Here is an 18,787-nt window from a genome sequence, read left to right on the forward strand (position 1 = left end):
GGGCGAGGGAGCCGAGGGAGCCGGGCGCGGGGCACGTGGAGCGGCTCCTGGCGACGCCTCTCGCCGTGGGCGCGATTCGTCGTCGAGTCGCGCTCCTCTCCCCACCGCCGCCGCCAGGGAGAGCCCCGCTGCTGTGAACTAAGATTCTGACCACGATTCCGCTTCCCCAGGTAAGACCCCACGGAGCTCCGTTATAGCGGAGCGCGTTCTCAGAAGCGACGTGAATGATGAGAGAACATCTCGACGCAGTGGATCGTCAACGCGTGGGAGATGTATCGCGGACAAACGCTCGCGATGTTGATGATTCTTAATGGGGAGGGACCCGGAGACAAATCCACACGACCACGGAGAGAGAGACACGCAGACTCCAAATATACAACAGCAGGGTACGTCAGGGTTGGGATCGAACCCGCGGGCTTCTGTACATCAGGCGAGGAGTTAACATCTCAACACCGCCGTGCAGAGGTTCAATCCACTCCACACGTTTCTATACTCTACAGCATGTGAATGCACTATACACTTGTTTCACATGTGAATGCACTATACACTTGGTTTATATCTGAATGCACTATACACTTGATTTACATGTGAATGCATTGTACACTTGGTTCACATGTGAATGCACTATACACTTGGTTTACATGTGAATGTACCTGCCTACACGATATTGGCTTGTACAGTACGAATGCACTTGCACTATGTATGTTGAACTTCTTTCGCACCGTACGTAGCCAACCGTGCGAATTGGAGGTGCGGCTTGTATTGGATTGCACTCCACTACACTGGCTTGTATTAGTGAACTACACAGCTTGTATTAGTGAACTACACTGCTTGTATTAGTGCACTACACTACACGTATTAGTGCACTACACTACACTGCTTGTATGAGTGCACTACACTACACTGCTTGTATTAGTGCACTACACTGCTTGTATTAGATTGCACTCCGCTGCACTGGATCTGACTGTACGCGCTTCTTCCGGTGCAGGGGCGTCTCTTGTGAGCCCCGCCCACTCGCGTGACGTCACATCCCGTGGCGCGCGTCTCGCCGATGGTGGCGGAGCGAGGCGCTTCGCGGATTCGTCGGCGCCGGTGAACGGCCATCAGAGGCGGCTTCGCCATGGCCGAGCAGGACGTGAGCGTGGCGCTGGAGAACCTCAAGCACAGCGTCACCCTCGTGCTGGAGCAACTGAAAGGTTGAGGCGCCCACCCCTCACCCCACTCGCCTCCTGTTTGCAACGGGCCATCGTCGGAGGCCTGCTCTGTCGACACGGATCGATTCCTTTGTAGCAACCTGCGGATCGATTCGTTACGGTGAATGCGTGGATCGATTTATGTTGAGGTGTATGCGGATCGATTGCCGTTGAGCGACTTTCTCGCGCAAGTTGTCACGATAAATAGAAATCCTCTCTTTTTGTGTCCAAAGAGGGACTTAGCAGATGTACGTGGTGAGTTTGGGAGCTTTGCCTTGAATCTGGCGAGATGTTAACTCCCTCGCCTGGCATGCAGGGCACGGGGGTTCGATCCCGAGCCCTGTTGATTAGATCACGTAAATATAAATGGGTCGTTAAACCTGCCACCACCTGATACAACCAATTAGTAAGGTTTGTCACGTGAACAAAAAATGCCAACTCGTTACTAGTTCAGCACACCGGTGTGTTGGAGAGTAAACCAAAACATTCACAATGCGAGTACAATCAGCTTCATCAGGCGACAGCCAGATTATATTTACGCAACCGAACCTAAAGAAGATCTATGGATAATATTGGTTGCGAAAGCCTACATGTTAAAGATTATATTTGGAATGCAAACTTTTCAACACCACGCGTTTAAGAGTATTTTGGCTGCTATACATTTCCACGTGACGATGATAAGCCACTTCGTTATCGTTGGTGGCCAGGTCGCTTCTGTAAAGGAGCTATGGGGCCGTCCATAAATGACGTCACGTTAATTTGGACCATTTTTGACCCCCCCCCCCTTCTTCGTCACACGACATCACAAAAAGTCAGACCCCCCCTCAAATATGACGTCACAAAGCTCTGCCCCCCCCAGAAAAATAAAACATGCTTCAAATCGCTTTAAACTATTGTCATTGTAGTGCGTATTTAATGTGCCGCTGCACTCTGATGATGTTTATTAAAACGTCTATTTAATTAAGTAGAACGTGTTGTCTCTATTTATTTAAAGTTGCGCATTTTGATGTGACGTCACATTTCTCAACCCCCCCCCCCTTCGTCACACATCGTCACAAATGTCTGACCCCCCCCCAGGTGCGTGACGTCATTTATGGACGGCCCCGATGTAGCAGAGTGGGTCTTACCTGGTAAAGTAAAAATACAGTAGTTTAGTGTATAGCCAATTGCGCCTCAGTGCTCAATATATTGATCACGCGGAGCAGCGTTTTTAAGTACTCGCCTCGTTGCATTGATGCCCTGTTGCCTTTCCCAGTGCTTATTGATTGTGATGCTGTTCTTTGTGTTCCGATTATGCAGATGGAGAGTCCTCTGTCGCACCTCGTGAAGACTTTGACATGCCAGAGTTCTGGGAAAAGTTAGGTGCGTCATTTTGTGGAGTGTTAATGGCTTAAACGGTATACGACAATGCAAGTCAGATTGTCCCCTTGCTCAACATCGAAGGGTGACGTACGGTCATTGACAGTCCCGAACCACTAGTGTTAATTACGCATACCCATGACGGGGATAACCACTGTTGATTTCCCACAAAGCGTTTCTCAATTTATTGACCCTCAAGGCATTATGGGTTGAGTTAATGTGCAACTGTTATTTTGACTCACAATCTCCTGATTGTCATTATAGGGTTACCCAGTTGCATTGTTTTGTTTAACAGACCACATCTGCTGAAGAAACTCGGTAAAGTTAAACTAGTCCAGAGTTTTCTCAGGATTTAACACATGCTACTGGGATACATTGGCTGGCCCACTCTCTTATAAAGTTATGTGTCTGTCCACACAGAGCACTGCTACAAGGCAGTTTCCCAAGAGTCCACCAAGCTCAGCCTGGCCTTCTCCAGACCTCCCTTGCCTTCAGCACAGGTGAGGCACTGGGGAATATTCAACAACTTTACACTGGCACACCCGAGCCACACCAGCACAGAGCCTTTATAGTACAGGTGGTTTTCCACTGGCTATTTTCCAAGCCAAAACTTAAACTGTCAATCTCTCGCCTCGAGACATTTCAATCTGGCTTGGCACCAGCAAGACCAAGGGCAGGCCTCATCATTGTTGTTAGACATTGCGTAATTTTTTTAATTTGTTACATCGGCCGGTACATCAGCGCCACACTTTCATTCTGTGTGACGTTAGTGGCACGGCTCGGATCTGCAGTGGAAAAACATCCTGGTGCTTCCTGAGCTGTGTCAGGCTGGCTTGGCAATTCTGGTGTGGCTTGGTTGTAAATTGGGAAAAATGTACGAAGGTCACTTTGAAGCGGCATTGATTCACCTGAATTGTTCAAGAGGTTTATTATTTCCTTTCAAATGGAAATGATTTGCCGATAGGGATGCAAGGACTGTTTATTTTATTCCATGACCATGGAGTCAAAAGAACGGCCTTCTCGAGTAATAAATGCCAAAGGGTCTTTTTACACGTGCTTTATGAAATAATTCCAACCTATCAATAATATTTGGTCATTGTCTATGGTACCAGTCTGCCTTTGTATGTATGTTGAACTTTTTTCACACCGTACATAGCCAACCGTGCTAATCGGAGGTCCATTCTGTCTGCCCACCAATAATGCCTACCTACCGACTAATTTATCTACCAGTTAATCTCAATATATTTGGCTACTTATATACATCTTCAAAGGGTAATAAAGAAGGCTAATGGTATCGGATTGAAGCCATAAAATGGTGTTTCATCTCTTGCAAGATGCTAGCCCAAGTGGCAAAGAAGATCCTGAGTGAGTGCATGTCTGGCCAGGATTGCAGGAAGTTGGGTGAGGGGATGGAGAACGCGGTGCTGGCCACTGTGACGGTCTTCTACACGCTGCCCAAGACTTACGGTGTGACTGCTGAGTGTGTCCAACTACACTCACCCACATGGCATCACAATACAGAGCCCAGTAAGGCTGTTTGCCATGTTTCCACAACAACTGGGAAGGGTGCTGACTCCGTTTGGGAAATCAGTGAAGTGGTGGCGCAATTTTTGGGCCAACCTGACACAACTTTATCCGGACTATTCTCTAACCAAATTGTGGCATTTCTGGGTCAAAAAAAGTGAGATGCCCAGTCTGTAACATTTCACTTGGTTCAACTTCCCAGCTGTGTTTGAAAAAAAAAAGTCTGTAAAGACACTCCTCGATGAAGGCCTCGATATGTCGTCTTGGTCGTGGGAGTTGTTACACTTTGTGCCACCACGCTGCTCAGTGCAGGTTGGTGCTCTGGGATCCCATGACCATTTCAGATATCAATTTCAGGTGATCGCCATGCCCAAGAGTAAAATTCAGATCACCGGCTTCAGGGTGCAATGCGATAATCACTGTACCACTGTAGGGGTGTTACGGAGGGGCTGTTATACAATGGGATCAGATGGGAAAGAAACACAGTGGGCGTGGCTATGTCGGTGCACGGGAAGGTGCTCCCAGCGACGTCCGCATTGGGCAGCCTGGGGGGCTGACTCGGAGCTGGGATCCCCCGGGGCCCCACCCCTCAGCGGGGGTTTTGGTATAAAAGGGGATGAGCTGGAGGGCTCAGGGAGAGATGTTGAAGCTAACCAGTGAAGGCTGAAGATCGTCGTAGATAGAGCCCTGGACTCCCCTGGATCGCCGCCCTTATCAGGGCCGAACAGGATCGAGCCAGCGGCGTGGTCCCGAGAGCCAGAGCCGGTGCTCTTGTAAGAGCTGGTCTGGGACTCCGGGTACCGTGAGCCCGACTTACCAGTGTCGGGCTAGCTAGCCTCCCCTAGCCCGTTAGTGGAGGACCCAGAGGTAGGCTAGGTGTAGCTAGAGAGTGTATCCCCAGTTAGACGGGTGAGGGGGCCGATACCCCCTCCAGTGTTGTATGTCCATGTTGTGCTGTACCGACACGGAATAAATACGTGTGCCTCCAACCCCGGCGTCCAAGTCTCCTGGAACACTATTACACCACCACTAAACCTCTATCTTAAGGAACTTGATTTAATATCTGGGAGATCCCAGCTTTAAATGATAGGAACTCAGCAGCGCTCGTTATTTTCCCACGCAGGGCTGGTGCTGAGGAAAAGCACAAAGGAGGCAACTATGACAGTCCTGGGCGGAGTCCTGCATCTGGTAGAATCCATAAAGTGCTCGCCGGTCCAAAGGTAGGTCACCATGCTCCTATAAGGCCACTGTGTGGGCACCACACCCCTTTATACCATTTTTGGCAATTATCATTCACCCTTTCCTGTTTTGATTATGTACGTGTACGTCATAAGCTTTTCTCCCGATTCCATTCTGATGACATACATGTGTAGTGGTGTTATTTCACACGGACAACTTCTTCTTTTTCTCCTGTGTCACTCTATTCGTACAAAACTCCTTGCGTTCAACACCACGTATCTCTGTCGCAACTCCTCCTCTTGTACTGCTCGTCCGCCATGCTCCGCTTGCGCTCTCTCGCTCCGCTAGCCTGCTATGTTGCACTCTGCTAGCTTCTCTGCTGCTAGCCTCTCACTATACACTCTGCTAGCTTCTCTACTGCCAGCCTCTCACTATACACTCTGCTAGCTCCTCCACTGCTAGCCTCTTACTATACACTCTGCTAGCTTCTCTACTGCTAGCCTCTTACTATACACTATGCTAGCTTCTCCACTGCTAGCCTCTCACTATACACTCTGCTAGCTTCTCTACTGCTAGCCTCATACTATACACTCTGCTAGCTTCTCACTATACACTCTGCTAGCTTCTCTACTGCTAGCCTCTTACTATACACTATGCTAGCTTCTCCACTGCTAGCCTCTCACTATACACTCTGCTAGCTTCTCCACTGCTAGCCTCTCACTATACACTCTGCTAGCTTCTCTACTGCTAGCCTCATACTATACACTCTGCTAGCTTCTCACTATACACTCTGCTAGCTTCTCCACTGCTAGCCTCTTACTATACACTATGCTAGCTTCTCCACTGCTAGCCTCTCACTATACACTCTGCTAGCTTCTCCACTGCTAGCCTCTCACTATACACTGTGCTAGCTCCTCTACTGCTAGCCTCATACTATACACTCTGCTAGCTTCTCACTATACACTCTGCTAGCTTCTCCACTGCTAGCCTCTTACTATACACTCTGCTAGCTTCTCCACTGCTAGCCTCTCACTATACACTCTGCTAGCTTCTCCACTGCTAGCCTCTCACTATACACTGCTAGCTTCTCTACTGCCTCTCACTATACACTCTGCTAGCTTATCTACTGCCTCTCACTATACACTCTGCTAGCTTCTCCACTGCTAGCCTCTCACTATACACTCTGCTAGCTTCTCCACTGCTAGCCTCTCACTATACACTCTGCTAGCTTCTCTACTGCTAGCCTCTCACTATACACTCTGCTAGGTTCTCTACTGCTAGCCTCTTACTATACACTCTGCTAGCTTCTCTACTGCTAGCCTCTCACTATACACTCTGCTAGCTTCTCCACTGCTAGCCTCTCACTATACACTCTGTTAGCTTCTCTACTGCTAGCCTTTCACTATACACTCTGCTAGCTTCTCTACTGCTAGCCTCTCACTATACACTCTGCTAGCTTCTCTACTGCTAGCCTTCTCACACTCACACTTAGGATTCCGCTAGCCTCTCTACTGCTAGCCTGTCTACCCTCACTCCTACAACCTCGCCCTTGCATCCAGCGGGGGATCAGCCAACACCACTGGACAGGACGAGGTGTGGAGAGCGGGGTCCCGACTGCTCTTGACTTCTCCCTTCTCTTCACTCCAACCAACTCAGCTCCCGTTTCCCCGCACATTCTGCTTCAGCGTCATCCCGACGCCTCCCGCACATGTTCTCCCCCTTATCGCCACTATCACTCGCCTCCGTGGCGCCTACTCCGCCTCTGCATTTGCAGCCAGCCAATCACCGCTATGCATCCTAATTGGTCGCCCCTTTCTGGTTGCTCTCCTCTCTGCACCTGTTCGCCCTGGCGTGACCTCACTGTCCGCAGCTCACTGTTTGCAAACCCCCACGCGCGTTACTCCACTACACATGTACGTCATCAAAACGATACCAGAAGAAAAAATAAAATAAAATGACGTTATAGGTACCGAGGCTCACACAAGGCCATGCGGGTGGGGGCTGTGGCACAGTTTGGCACCAGCTAGTACAGAGTGCGGTCGTGTCACTAGAGTTCTCTGCAGTGAGTACAATGTCTTTAAAAACAGTGGTGCTATGCCTCTCTCAATAAAATTAACGCGCTTTCTGAGATTCAGAAGTGAACGAGAACCACCCTGTTACTTGCAGAAGTCTCGGATTGGGAAAGGGTTTTAATATAGCACCAGTTACCTTCCAGTAAGGCTACTTTAGTCAATGGTCCAGGTGAAAAAAGTCCTTTCCAGTCGCATAATAACTTTATACAGCACTAGAAATTATTGCGAGGCACTGCCACAAACATGACAAAATGTTCAACTGCAAAGTGGGCATTAAATACCATGACATCACGATCCAAACAGCATGCAAATGTCTGATCTCATAGCTCATGTGCATTATGTTTAATGCATTTTAAGTACATTGCAAAAACATACCTATGTAAATAACCATATTCGGTGGTATTTTTCATAATCAACGATTTTTGGGTTTAGATCACGTTATTTATAAATGTGTCGTAACCCTCCACCACCCGACACGGCCAATCAGTAAAAAAAGTGTCACGTTGACAAAAGACAAATAGTTCACTGCTTTAGCCCACCGGTGTGTTGAAGCGTGAAACCACAACATTTACAATTTGAGTACGACGTTTCGCTGGTAATTGCATCCAGCATCATCGGGCAATTCGCCAGAATGGTGGGCTCTGCTGTGTCTCCCGTTCTTATATAGAGCAGCAGCAGGGTGACGTCATCATTAACTCATTAACTCATCAGGTGCAAAGATTTGAGGGGGGGGTTATTGTAATTATATACTTGATTAGTAATAAGGCTATTGTTACGATGCGAGTTGTAGATTAGTAATCATTTGGAATGTGTTCTATTGTGATTATGCTACATTAATAATCAGTTAGTGCTTGTTTCCTTTATAAGGAATTGTAATGCATCTTATTTAATAATACGCTTCCAGGCCGCACTAAGCCTGTAGCTGTCTGAGCGATTAAAGTTATTTCTGTTTCTCTCAATCTCAATGGATTATCTAATTAGTCTTTGCCGGTAGTAACTAGTTTTACACAACACTTCAACGTTGTCAAAATCAATTGAGTGTCCCTGTTGGCAAGCATGTTCTGCCACTGCCGACAGTTGTGTTTGCGATAGTTTAATATTTCTCTGGTGTTCTTTTAGTCTTACACTAACGTTACGCCCTGTCTGTCCAATATAGCATCTGCCACATACACAATTAATCCGATATACACCTTCTGTTGATAATTTAGGTAATTCGTCTTTAGTGCACGTTACTAGTTGTTGAATTTTGTGTACTGTACCAAATCTTACTGTAATGTTTTGCTTTTGCAAAACACGGGCTAATTTGTCAGTTACTCCTGAGATAAATGGTATTTTTATTGTTTTAATAATCTGATCGCTTTCAGCAGTGTTGCTTTGCGATCGTGATTTGGCATTTAGTGCTCTGTTAATTTGAGCATTATTGTAGCCATTCTGTCTTAGTATTATTAAATAAGATGCATTACAATTCCTTATAAGGGAAACAAGCACTAACTGATTATTAATGTAGCATAATCACAATAGAACACATTCCAAATGATTACTAATCTACAACTCGCATCGTAACAATAGCCTTATTACTAATCAAGTATATAATTACAATAACCCCCCCCCTCAAATCTTTGCACCTGATGAGTTAATGAGTTAATGATGACGTCACCCTGCTGCTGCTCTATATAAGAACGGGAGACACAGCAGAGCCTCACCATTCTGGCGAATTGCCCGATGATGCTGGATGCAATTACCAGCGAAACGTCGTACTCAAATTGTAAATGTTGTGGTTTCACGCTTCAACACACCGGTGGGCTAAAGCAGTGAACTATTTGTCTTTTGTCAACGTGACACTTTTTTTTTACTGATTGGCCGTGTCGGGTGGTGGAGGGTTACGACACATTTATAAATAACGTGATCTAAACCCAAAAATCGTTGATTATGAACAATATTGGTCGCGAAAGCCTACGTGTTAATCGGTGGTATTTCTTGAAAAGGTAATAGGATTTGAACCGATTTTACTCAGTGAATGACGGAAATATTTCTATTTGTAGACTATATTTAACATGGTAATCAATGGTATCATTAATGGCATGTATAATGCTATTTGATGTTTTCACATTCTTTATAACAAACCTGGTCATCTGGTTATGTAAATTCAAGTGGATTTTTAGTTCCAACTCCGTGACCTTTGTGAGTGTTATGTGTTCTTGTGTTCCTCTAGTTTATCCCAGGGCCAGCTCACAAGCACAGCGGGCGTCTGGGAGGCTTGCGACCACATCTCTCGTCTGCCAAGGGGTACGGGGCTTGTGGCATGGACAATGATCCCTTGTTTTATTCTAAAAATACCGATGACTTTAAATGCAATATAAGTAACATTTAAATACACTGCCCATGGCATGACAACATCTACATCTGAATTGTATAAGATGTAAACATTTCATTTGTTTCTCATTTGGAAAAAGCTCAAGTGACCTGACTTGATATTCGCTGTTGACAGATAACGTGGTGGCAGTGCTGGCTGTGATGCAGGCAGCTTTGGGGATTGTTCGCGATGCTCTGGAGGAGATTGAGCAGGTAGGGTGCCACTTGGGCCAAGACGGTCCCAGTCACTTCCATTGTTGCCTGTCGTCAGGTGAACATGATGAGGTTCTCACATGCTTATGATGCCATTACAACACCTCTCCATTGCTGCCTTCCCCCAAATACAGCCGTCTCTCAGTGAACGTTTTTAATCGCTACCACGAAAACTACTGTTCACTGGAATAACTGTTTTTCGAATTCACTTATATGTTGAAAAAAAAGTCAAAATCACTGAGTGTGCAAGAGAGTTGCTTACACTGCCAAAACAGAAACACACTGTAGACAAAGCCAGTAGAGGTCTAAACGCTCATAGATGGGCGTCGTTGATTGGCTGAGGCATGCTCAGCCCACTTACGAGCACTCGGATATTTGGTCTAAATTGGCGCCCGCGTGCATAATATAAACATACCGCTAATCTAAATATTAACAGTCGAAACCATGAGGTCCTATGGGAGGCGAAACGTTAACCAAGAAACCATTAACCGATGTCACTTAACGGAGGGACTAATGTATCACAACTGTTGCCACCCAACTTCCAGGGGTTTCCTTCTTATAATCTGAACCAACCACATACCTGGTTTTAAGTCCCCCCCCCCCCCCCCTGGTTACCATTCACAGCTTGTTAAAGGAGACTTAATTTTTCAATTTCTGTTTTTCTTTACCCAAGTATTGTGCATCCTATGTCACCAGCGTGTACGCACAAAGCAGAAGACTATGGAAAACATATGCCTTTTGTCAACAAAAACATTTGTGTGATTTTCAGCTGCAAGGACAGCTGAGTCTTCTAATTATGACAATGCCCTTTAGGAAAGCCTTATTGAGACTGGAGGCACTTTTTGAGACAGTGAAACGTTGTGCTGTTTGTACTAACGCTGTTTAATGAGCGTGGAAGGGACCCAGAGTATCTGAAGAATAACGAGCATTTTGGAATCATACTCAAAACACTGTCCATTTCATAGCCCCCTTCACAACATAGTGTGGACTAGTATCTGCCTATGATTAAATCTTTGTGATCCACCGTCCGGGCTTCCAAAGCAGTGGTTTAGAGGTGGGCCACCACCACTGTGACTGGTGGATGTGAGCAGGCTTTGGTGTTTTTCAGGCTCAAGACGCAGGCAACAGTGACCCTTTTGGGGACGTGCTCGCAGATGACATCGTGGGGTTCCGAGAGAACCAGGACACCTATTGGTCCGAGCGCGACCGACAGGTACTTTGGGCCATATTCTGGGGACAGGGGTCAGAGGGAATATTGTCAGCAACAGTTTGGTTATGCATGTGCCATTACTGTGCTGGTGGTGAACCTTTAAAGCCAGTACTGCTGAGATCCTGGGTTTAAATTCCAGGAACCTACTTGAGCTTAAAATAGTTTTTCAAGTGTAACATGTTTGGTGATCTCGGCCCGTGATTATTGAAGGTACAAATAAAGAGTAAAAACTTAACTTGCAAGTCTTTTGGTTAAGTTGCATTTACTGCTAATTTGCATTCCGAGTGTCCAACAGGTAGACACGTTTGCCCAAAATGTTTCTCAGTCAGTCCCCCCACTAAAATGAGTGATGGATTATTGTCAAACTCCACTGTTGGCCAAGTCAATGTTGTCAATTCGTTCTTCCCGTGGCAGTTACTCATTGTCTTATCTCTCACTTGCTTACGATGAATACTGACTGATGGGTGTCCTGAGGATCTCACAGCAGTACCTCTGTGTGCTCCATGACGACGCTGGGGCACTGTTTGCTTTGCGCTGCCATTTGTGGTGGGCAGCTGCTGGCCCCCTGCCTGGGCCTCATAAAGGCGTCCAAAGCGTGCCTGCATAAAGTTGCGCGAACGGTAAAGACCCACGGCTCGGCGGGGGCTGCGGCTCGGCAGGAGGAGCGAGCGTCACAGCTGGACGACCTGGCGGACCTCGCCCGCCTCATCTCGCCCAGGTTCGCTCCGGATTGACACAGACAACGCCCTGTTGGGATGTGATCACAGGAGAAGGCCAAAACAGGTTTCTATATTTTAACTGGCAAATCCCTTGAGATGGAAAATATAATTGCAAGGGTGTCCTGGATGTCAATTGACACATATGTAGTGCAGTGACTTCGGAGACGATATTTGTAGAGGCACCTGTTATTACCACACACGATCTCGCCTGCGCACACTCTGTACTCGCTAGCCTATGACACAACATTAGCCGTGTAGCATCGGCAGCGCTGACTGAGACAGTTGACAGGCTGTCTAGCAGCACATGGAGGGCCCCGTTTGGGAAACCGAACCCACTAGCAGGTTCCAGGGGCTCCCAAATGGGCCCCTCCATGACTCTTGCCCCAGTTCCTCCGCCCTGCCGACATACACACCATGTATATGCTCACCGGCGTGTGTACTGTTTGTACACTGCAGTTGCCGCTGCTGGTCACCAGCCGGCGATATTACACTACACATACAGTGAGGGAAAAAAGTATTTGATCCCCTGCTGATTTTGTATGTTTGCCCACTGACAAAGAAATGATCAGTCTATAATTTTAATGGTAGGTTTATTTGAACAGTGAGAGACAGAATAACAACAACAAAATCCAGAAAAACGCATGTCAAAAATGTTATAAATTGATTTGCATTTTAATGAGGAAAATAAGTATTTGACCGCCTCTCAATCAGAAAGATTTCTGGCTCCCAAGTGTCTTTTATACAGGTAACGAGCTGAGATTAGGAGCACACTCTTAAAGGGAGTGCTCCTAATCTCAGCTTGTTACCTGTATAAAAGACACCTGTTCACAGAAGCAATCAATCAAACAGATTCCAAACGCTCCACCATGGCCAAGACCAAAGAGCTCTCCAAGGATGTCAGGGACAAGATTGTAGACCTACACAAGGCTGGAATGGGCTACTAGACCATCGCCAAGCAGCTTGGTGAGAAGGTGACAACAGTTGGTGCGATTATTTCGCAAATGGAAGAAACATAAAAGAACTATCAATCTCCCTCGGCCTGGGGCTCCATGCAAAATCTCACCTCGTGGAGTTGCAATGATCATGAGAACGGTGAGGAATCAGCCCAGAACTACACGGGAGGATCTTGTCAATGATCTCAAGGCAGCTGGGACCATAGTCACCAAGAAAACAGTTGGTAACACACTACGCCGTGAAGGACTGAAATCCTGCAGCGCCCGTAAGGTCCCCCTGCTCAAGCCCGTCTGAAGTTTGCCAATGAACATCTGAATGATTCAGAGGACAACTGGGTGAAAGTGTTGTGGTCAGATGAGACCAAAATGGAGCTCTTTGGCATCAACTCAACTCACCGTGTTTGGAGGAGGAGGAATGCTGCCTATGACCCCAAGAACACCATCCCCACCGTCAAACATGGAGGTGGAAACATTATGCCTTGGGGGTGTTTTTCTGCTAAGGGGACAGGACAACTTCACCGCATCAAAGGGACGATGGACGGGGGCCATGTACCGTCAAATCTTGGGTGAGAACCTCCTTCCCTCAGCGAGGGTATTGAAAATGGGTCGTGGATGGGTATTCCAGCATGACAATGACCCCAAAAAAACGGCCAAGGCAACAAAGGAGTGGCTCAAGAAGAAGCACATTAAGGTCCTGGAGTGGCCTAGCCAGTCTCCAGACCTTAATCCCATAGAAAATCTGTGGAGGGAGCTGAAGGTTCGAGTTGCCAAACATCAGCCTCAAAACCTTAATGACTTGGAGAAGATCTGCAAAGAGGAGTGGGACAAAATCCCTCCTGAGATGTGTGCAAACCTGGTGGCCAACTACAAGAAACGTCTGACCTCTGTGATTGCCAACAAGGGTTTTGCCACCAAGTACTAAGTCATGTTTTGCAGAGGGGTCAAATACTTATTTCCCTCATTAAAATGCAAATCAATTTATAACATTTTTGACATGCGTTTTTCTGGATTTTTTTGTTGTTATTCTGTCTCTCACTGTTCAAATAAACCTACCATTAAAATTATAGACTGATCATTTCTTTGTCAGTGGGCAAACGTACAAAATCAGCAGGGGATCAAATACTTTTTTCCCTCACTGTACATACAAAGAGACAGATTCCCCCCTATAGCCTTAACATATTGTTAGGGCAAGTGCTGTTCGCGAGCACCTATGAAGGCCGGCACTGCATACGAGAGGGAGTGGGTGGCCACCACCATGCCCCGCCACCTCCATACATAGCAAACACATATACAACTATTTGAAATCTATAGCTTATACTGTACTGTGTGCATTCATATAGTAAATATCACACCCAATCAAACACATAAATACACGTACATATTTGAATGGTGAACACCACTGGTTCACATGGAATGTAGTCTCGATGTTACTTGCAAATGTTGTGCAAGATGAAAATCACACGGTGTATCATTTAGGCAATTTCTTTTTTAAATGATGCGTAAATAATGGTGAATGGGCAACTTGGGAGTTTGTCATGTCCTTCGAGCAATGAGCCATCACTGCTGCAGTCCTTTATGCAAGTCCTAAGCTACGTGTCATTAATACATGTTCTCAAGTGCAGTGAGTATCATAGCATCAGAAGTATCCTAAATAGCTGTACAAATATATAATTGTAAACAAATGTGTTGGATTTAATCTTTTCAAGCAAGCATAGGGAACGCTATGCAGCAGTGAATGCACACAGAGACAGAATTATTTGCCTGAGTGTTGCTTATGATTTGTCTTTGCAGTGTTGATGATTTAGCAATGGCTGTCTACCCTCCCATGAATTATGCTGCAATTAGACTCAATGTACGTATCTCTATGTTGGTATATATGCACACCTTTGTCTACAATATCATTGCAAGATGTGGATCCTCGTTGTTATACAGTTCATGTGTAAACGGCATGAATCAATTAGTCCTCATGCCAGCTCCCTTGCCTCTTGTGAGCATTATTCATATCATGCAACCGCTATATAAGCCATGAACAACATGTGGCTTTGCACTGGGCACACTAGTAGACTTCAACAGTGATATGTAGTTCAAGTTCTACTATTAATGTGTAATGTGTGCCTTCAACTGTGGTGTAAGTTCTACTATTAATGTGCAATGTGTGGCTTCCTCTGCAGGCCATCAAGCTTGCGTCTGTGCTCAAGAATTATCTGGAGGTAACCAAGTAAGTACTCGCACAGGCACGAGGATGCTCCTGAGCCTTGCGGCCTCTGCATCCGCCACTGCACCATTTGGCATGTAAATCATGAACCAAGTGAGATTTATTTATCATCTATTTTATTGTAGAAGGCTGCTAAAAGTAAGTTGGGTTCGGGCTATAAAATCGTTGTATAATTCCTTTGTTATACGGCAGATGGCGCATTTGGTTAACACCTTGGCATTTTTGTAAACAAGGCACAACCATGGGTTGTATTCAACTGAGGTTCACAGCAAGTTGTGGCATTGTAAACTAACGTCTTGGAGAATCCTCAAGGGACGAGCTAGAGCTGCAACCCACAATGAGTCGTACAAATCGTTATTTGTCGATATGCGTGGCAAATTATCAAATTAATCGACCCTGGCAGGATGTTTAAATGAGTTTACCATGTGGTGCTGTGGGTTTGATCGTTCGATTCACCATTGGAAGGTTGCGAAGTCCCAGTCAAGTTTCCACTCAGCCCATCAGCCTGTAGCAGTGCGTAGTAGAGCATCTGTTACATTGGGCGGAGTAGTGGCGCAGTGGTTAGTGCACTGCGATATCAACATGGCCACTCGAGTTTGATCCCTGGCCAAGGCTAACATCAGAGATTGAGTTATATCTGAACTGGTTCTGGCCTCCCTACACTTCACCAGCCAGGTGTGTTGAGTAAGGTGTATAAACCAATAGACGGAGATTTGCTTTGAGTCTAACTGCAGAATAATTCATAGGAGGGTGAAGAACCATTTTCACATCGACACTGCAAGCAAACGATTCACTCACAAGTCTGGTGAAGTATGGTAAAACAACCACCCATGAATGATTTGGTGTGGGGAGTCCATCATTGACTCAGGCTGTAAATTATGATCGAAACATCTTTAATTGTTTAGGCATATAACTGAACATTTCAGTTCTTGAACTTATGGATACGTGAATAAAGATAAAATATGAGGATAATGGATGTGACCAGAGAAGATGCATTACACGTAAATACATGGAGAATGAAAATATGAGCAGCCAACCAACCCCGTGCAATATGTAAGAGTAATATTTGGCGAAGAAGTGGTGCTGTAAACAAATGAACAATTGAACACTGATGATAATGCTCAAATAGCCCCACCCTACTGTCTGTAGTCTCGTGAGTACCCCCAGCTGCTGTACACGCATGGCAGCTGAGGAGCGAGATGTTAACTGCCTCGCCAGGTATACAGAAGGCCGTGGGTTCAATCCAGACCCTGACGCATGCTGTATATTTGTATAACACATAGGCTTTCGCGACCAATATCATCCATAATAGAGGTTTTTGGGTTTGATCGCGTAAATATATAAATGTGTCGTTAAAACCCGCCACCACCCGACACAGCCAACTAGAAAGGGTTGTCACGTAAACAGAACGTGCCAATTCGTCACTAGTACAACATTTACAAACTGAGTACTCAGTTTACAAACTGAGTACTCAGTTTGTAAATGTTGTGGCTTGGCTCTCCAACACACCGGTTAGTGCAGTACTAGTGACGAATTGGCCACGTTCTGTTTACGTGACAACCCTGACTAGTTGGCTGTGTCGGGTGGTGGCGGGTTTTAACGACACATTTCTATATTTACGCGATCTAACCCAAACACCTCTATTATGGATGTATATTTGTAGTTTGCATGTTCCCCTCGTGGTTGCATAGATTTTTTTCTGGGTTCACCGTATTTTTCCCCACCACATTTAGAAACATGCGTTTAGAGTATTTGGCTGCTATACATTTCTACATGATAAGCCACTTTGTTGAGCTATCATTTGTGGCCAGGTCACTTCTGAAAAAGAGCAATCGAGCTCAGTGGGCCTTACCTGGTAAAAAAAAGTTTTAGTTTATTGGTTTGTGGTCACAATGCCCTTTCTGATGTTGCCCATGTCAGACAGACATACGTGTGCCCCGAGGAAGAGCATGCCTGGGTTCGGTTCCTGCTGTCCGCCGTCGACCACAACCTCGACAAGGTGCAGGCCCTCTCCTCCGACGTCTAAGGCGTAAGGAAGTGGGAGAGAAATATCTGCATCACGCGCAGCTTGGTACTGTTAAACGTGAACCACGAGGAGGGACGAGTGGCTCGTGCAGCTGACACGGGAGGCAGAGAACTTCGCCAGAGATACTGGGTTGAGATTCTGGACTGCCAGCTTCCACAGTGTAGAAAACATTATGGTCTCAAGCAACTTACCATTTTATTATACAGGATAAACAAAAATATTCCATTTATTTTTACTTAAATCAGGCTGACGGGCTTGCAAGTAATATTTCACGTGTGTGGAATAAATGGCTCGGTCTGCACAGCTGAACAGCACGGCCTAGATATGGAGTAAGGGAGACCCTTATAGGATGTCCAGTAATGGCACTTATGGGAAATTATACAACATGCATATCCTCTGTTTTTGGCAGGGATTTGGAATGGAAAAAAAACACATTCTCTACCTAGATGGCAAGAGCACAATGGAGATGCAATTGTTGATACAAACAGTAAATATATTGAGATATTAATACCATAACAGCCATATTTGCATTCATTTGGTAAAGTAACATTTACAAGACAAACTGGTGCATAAGCTGGTGCATAAGCTGGTGCATAATCTACAATAATGGATAGTGTGTATTTGCTGCAAAAAAAATGTGATATCTTATTTTTATGCCAGTTTTTCTAAATTCTGGTTGGTGCCAAATACATTTTGCCATACGCAGTGCACCATATCAAGGGAAACTAATATCAATGCACCACAGATTGTGGATGAAAGGGCTACTGAAGCGACATTTGATGTAGTTCTGTAATGTCATCTTCTGGGGACCGTTCCTCAACACAATTGGGCTCACGGCATCATGATGTGCCCATGGCACAATCGGAATATAAATGGGCTGGGGTTAGTAAACAGTTTTAAAGGATAATGTTTCATAGTGGAAAAAGTATCATAAAGTGTTTGGTGGCTTTGGTATAAGTGAAATATTTATTTATTTAAGGATTGAAACTTTGCTTTTCATGGCGACTTGGTCAATTAAATGTGTGCTTCACCACAGATTTTTGGGTTGGCCCTGTAATGATATGGCCCAAGCAAAAAATCTATTGGAAACCATAATTATGAACATGTTGAGTCAATGTGTGCTTGTTCTTGATCCTCTAATGTGTAGAAAGTTAATGATATATTTTGAAGTGGCTGAGGAAATGCCTCGATGCCTGTTATGATGCCATTGTGACAGACGGACAGCTTTTGACTCACATCCTGAGCTTCCACAGATGCAACCCGGTTCTTTTGTCAACGGGTCTGTGCTTCTTGTCAAGCCTCCCAATTCCTGCACGAACAAAGTAATTGTATAAATTAGGGATTTCAATAAATTCCAGTTTTCAGTGTCGTTTATACAAAACAGGCTCATTCCTCATCATGTGATGCTCTACTATGTAGGATAATTACCTGGCAAATGTTTTTCTTTGCCTCATGCCTTGAATCCACAAAAGTGGCATGAGATTATTGGGAATGTATTGTGTATCATATTGAGTCAGAAAAAAACATTGATACGAGCAAACGTGAAAAGTGATGTACAGTACAAAATAAACATGACTTATCCACAGTTGCATGTTGAGCTGTGTTCATTATTATTTTGGATTTTTTTATGTGGATATGAGCAATTGAGGGCAGACCGCAATCAAAAGATGACACAAAGAGGTGGACCAGAGCAGCTTGGAGTGTTTTTGGAAAACTGAAAAGATAATTAAAAGTAACGAGCTAATTGTTACGACGTGGATACTAAGGGCAGA

General features: G+C 45.4%; 1 protein-coding gene across 1 annotated transcript; it reads left to right on the forward strand.

The window, feature by feature from the left end:
* The first annotated feature begins 44 nt into the window (after positions 1-44).
* Positions 45-18,585, forward strand: CCNDBP1 (cyclin D1 binding protein 1). Its single transcript, XM_078875817.1, is given in 15 exon segments — positions 45-170; positions 989-1,067; positions 1,070-1,098; positions 1,100-1,196; positions 2,493-2,555; positions 2,973-3,052; positions 3,938-4,019; positions 5,200-5,296; positions 9,540-9,613; positions 9,816-9,892; positions 11,001-11,105; positions 11,657-11,820; positions 14,566-14,626; positions 14,946-14,992; positions 16,910-18,585. Coding segments are annotated over 14 exon segments (1,098 nt in total). The 5' UTR covers positions 45-170; positions 989-1,051; the 3' UTR covers positions 17,016-18,585.
* The last annotated feature ends 202 nt before the right edge of the window (positions 18,586-18,787 follow it).

The sequence above is a fragment of the Lampetra fluviatilis genome, chromosome 42 (assembly GCF_964198595.1).
Source record: "Lampetra fluviatilis chromosome 42, kcLamFluv1.1, whole genome shotgun sequence".
Lineage (NCBI taxonomy): Eukaryota > Metazoa > Chordata > Hyperoartia > Petromyzontiformes > Petromyzontidae > Lampetra > Lampetra fluviatilis.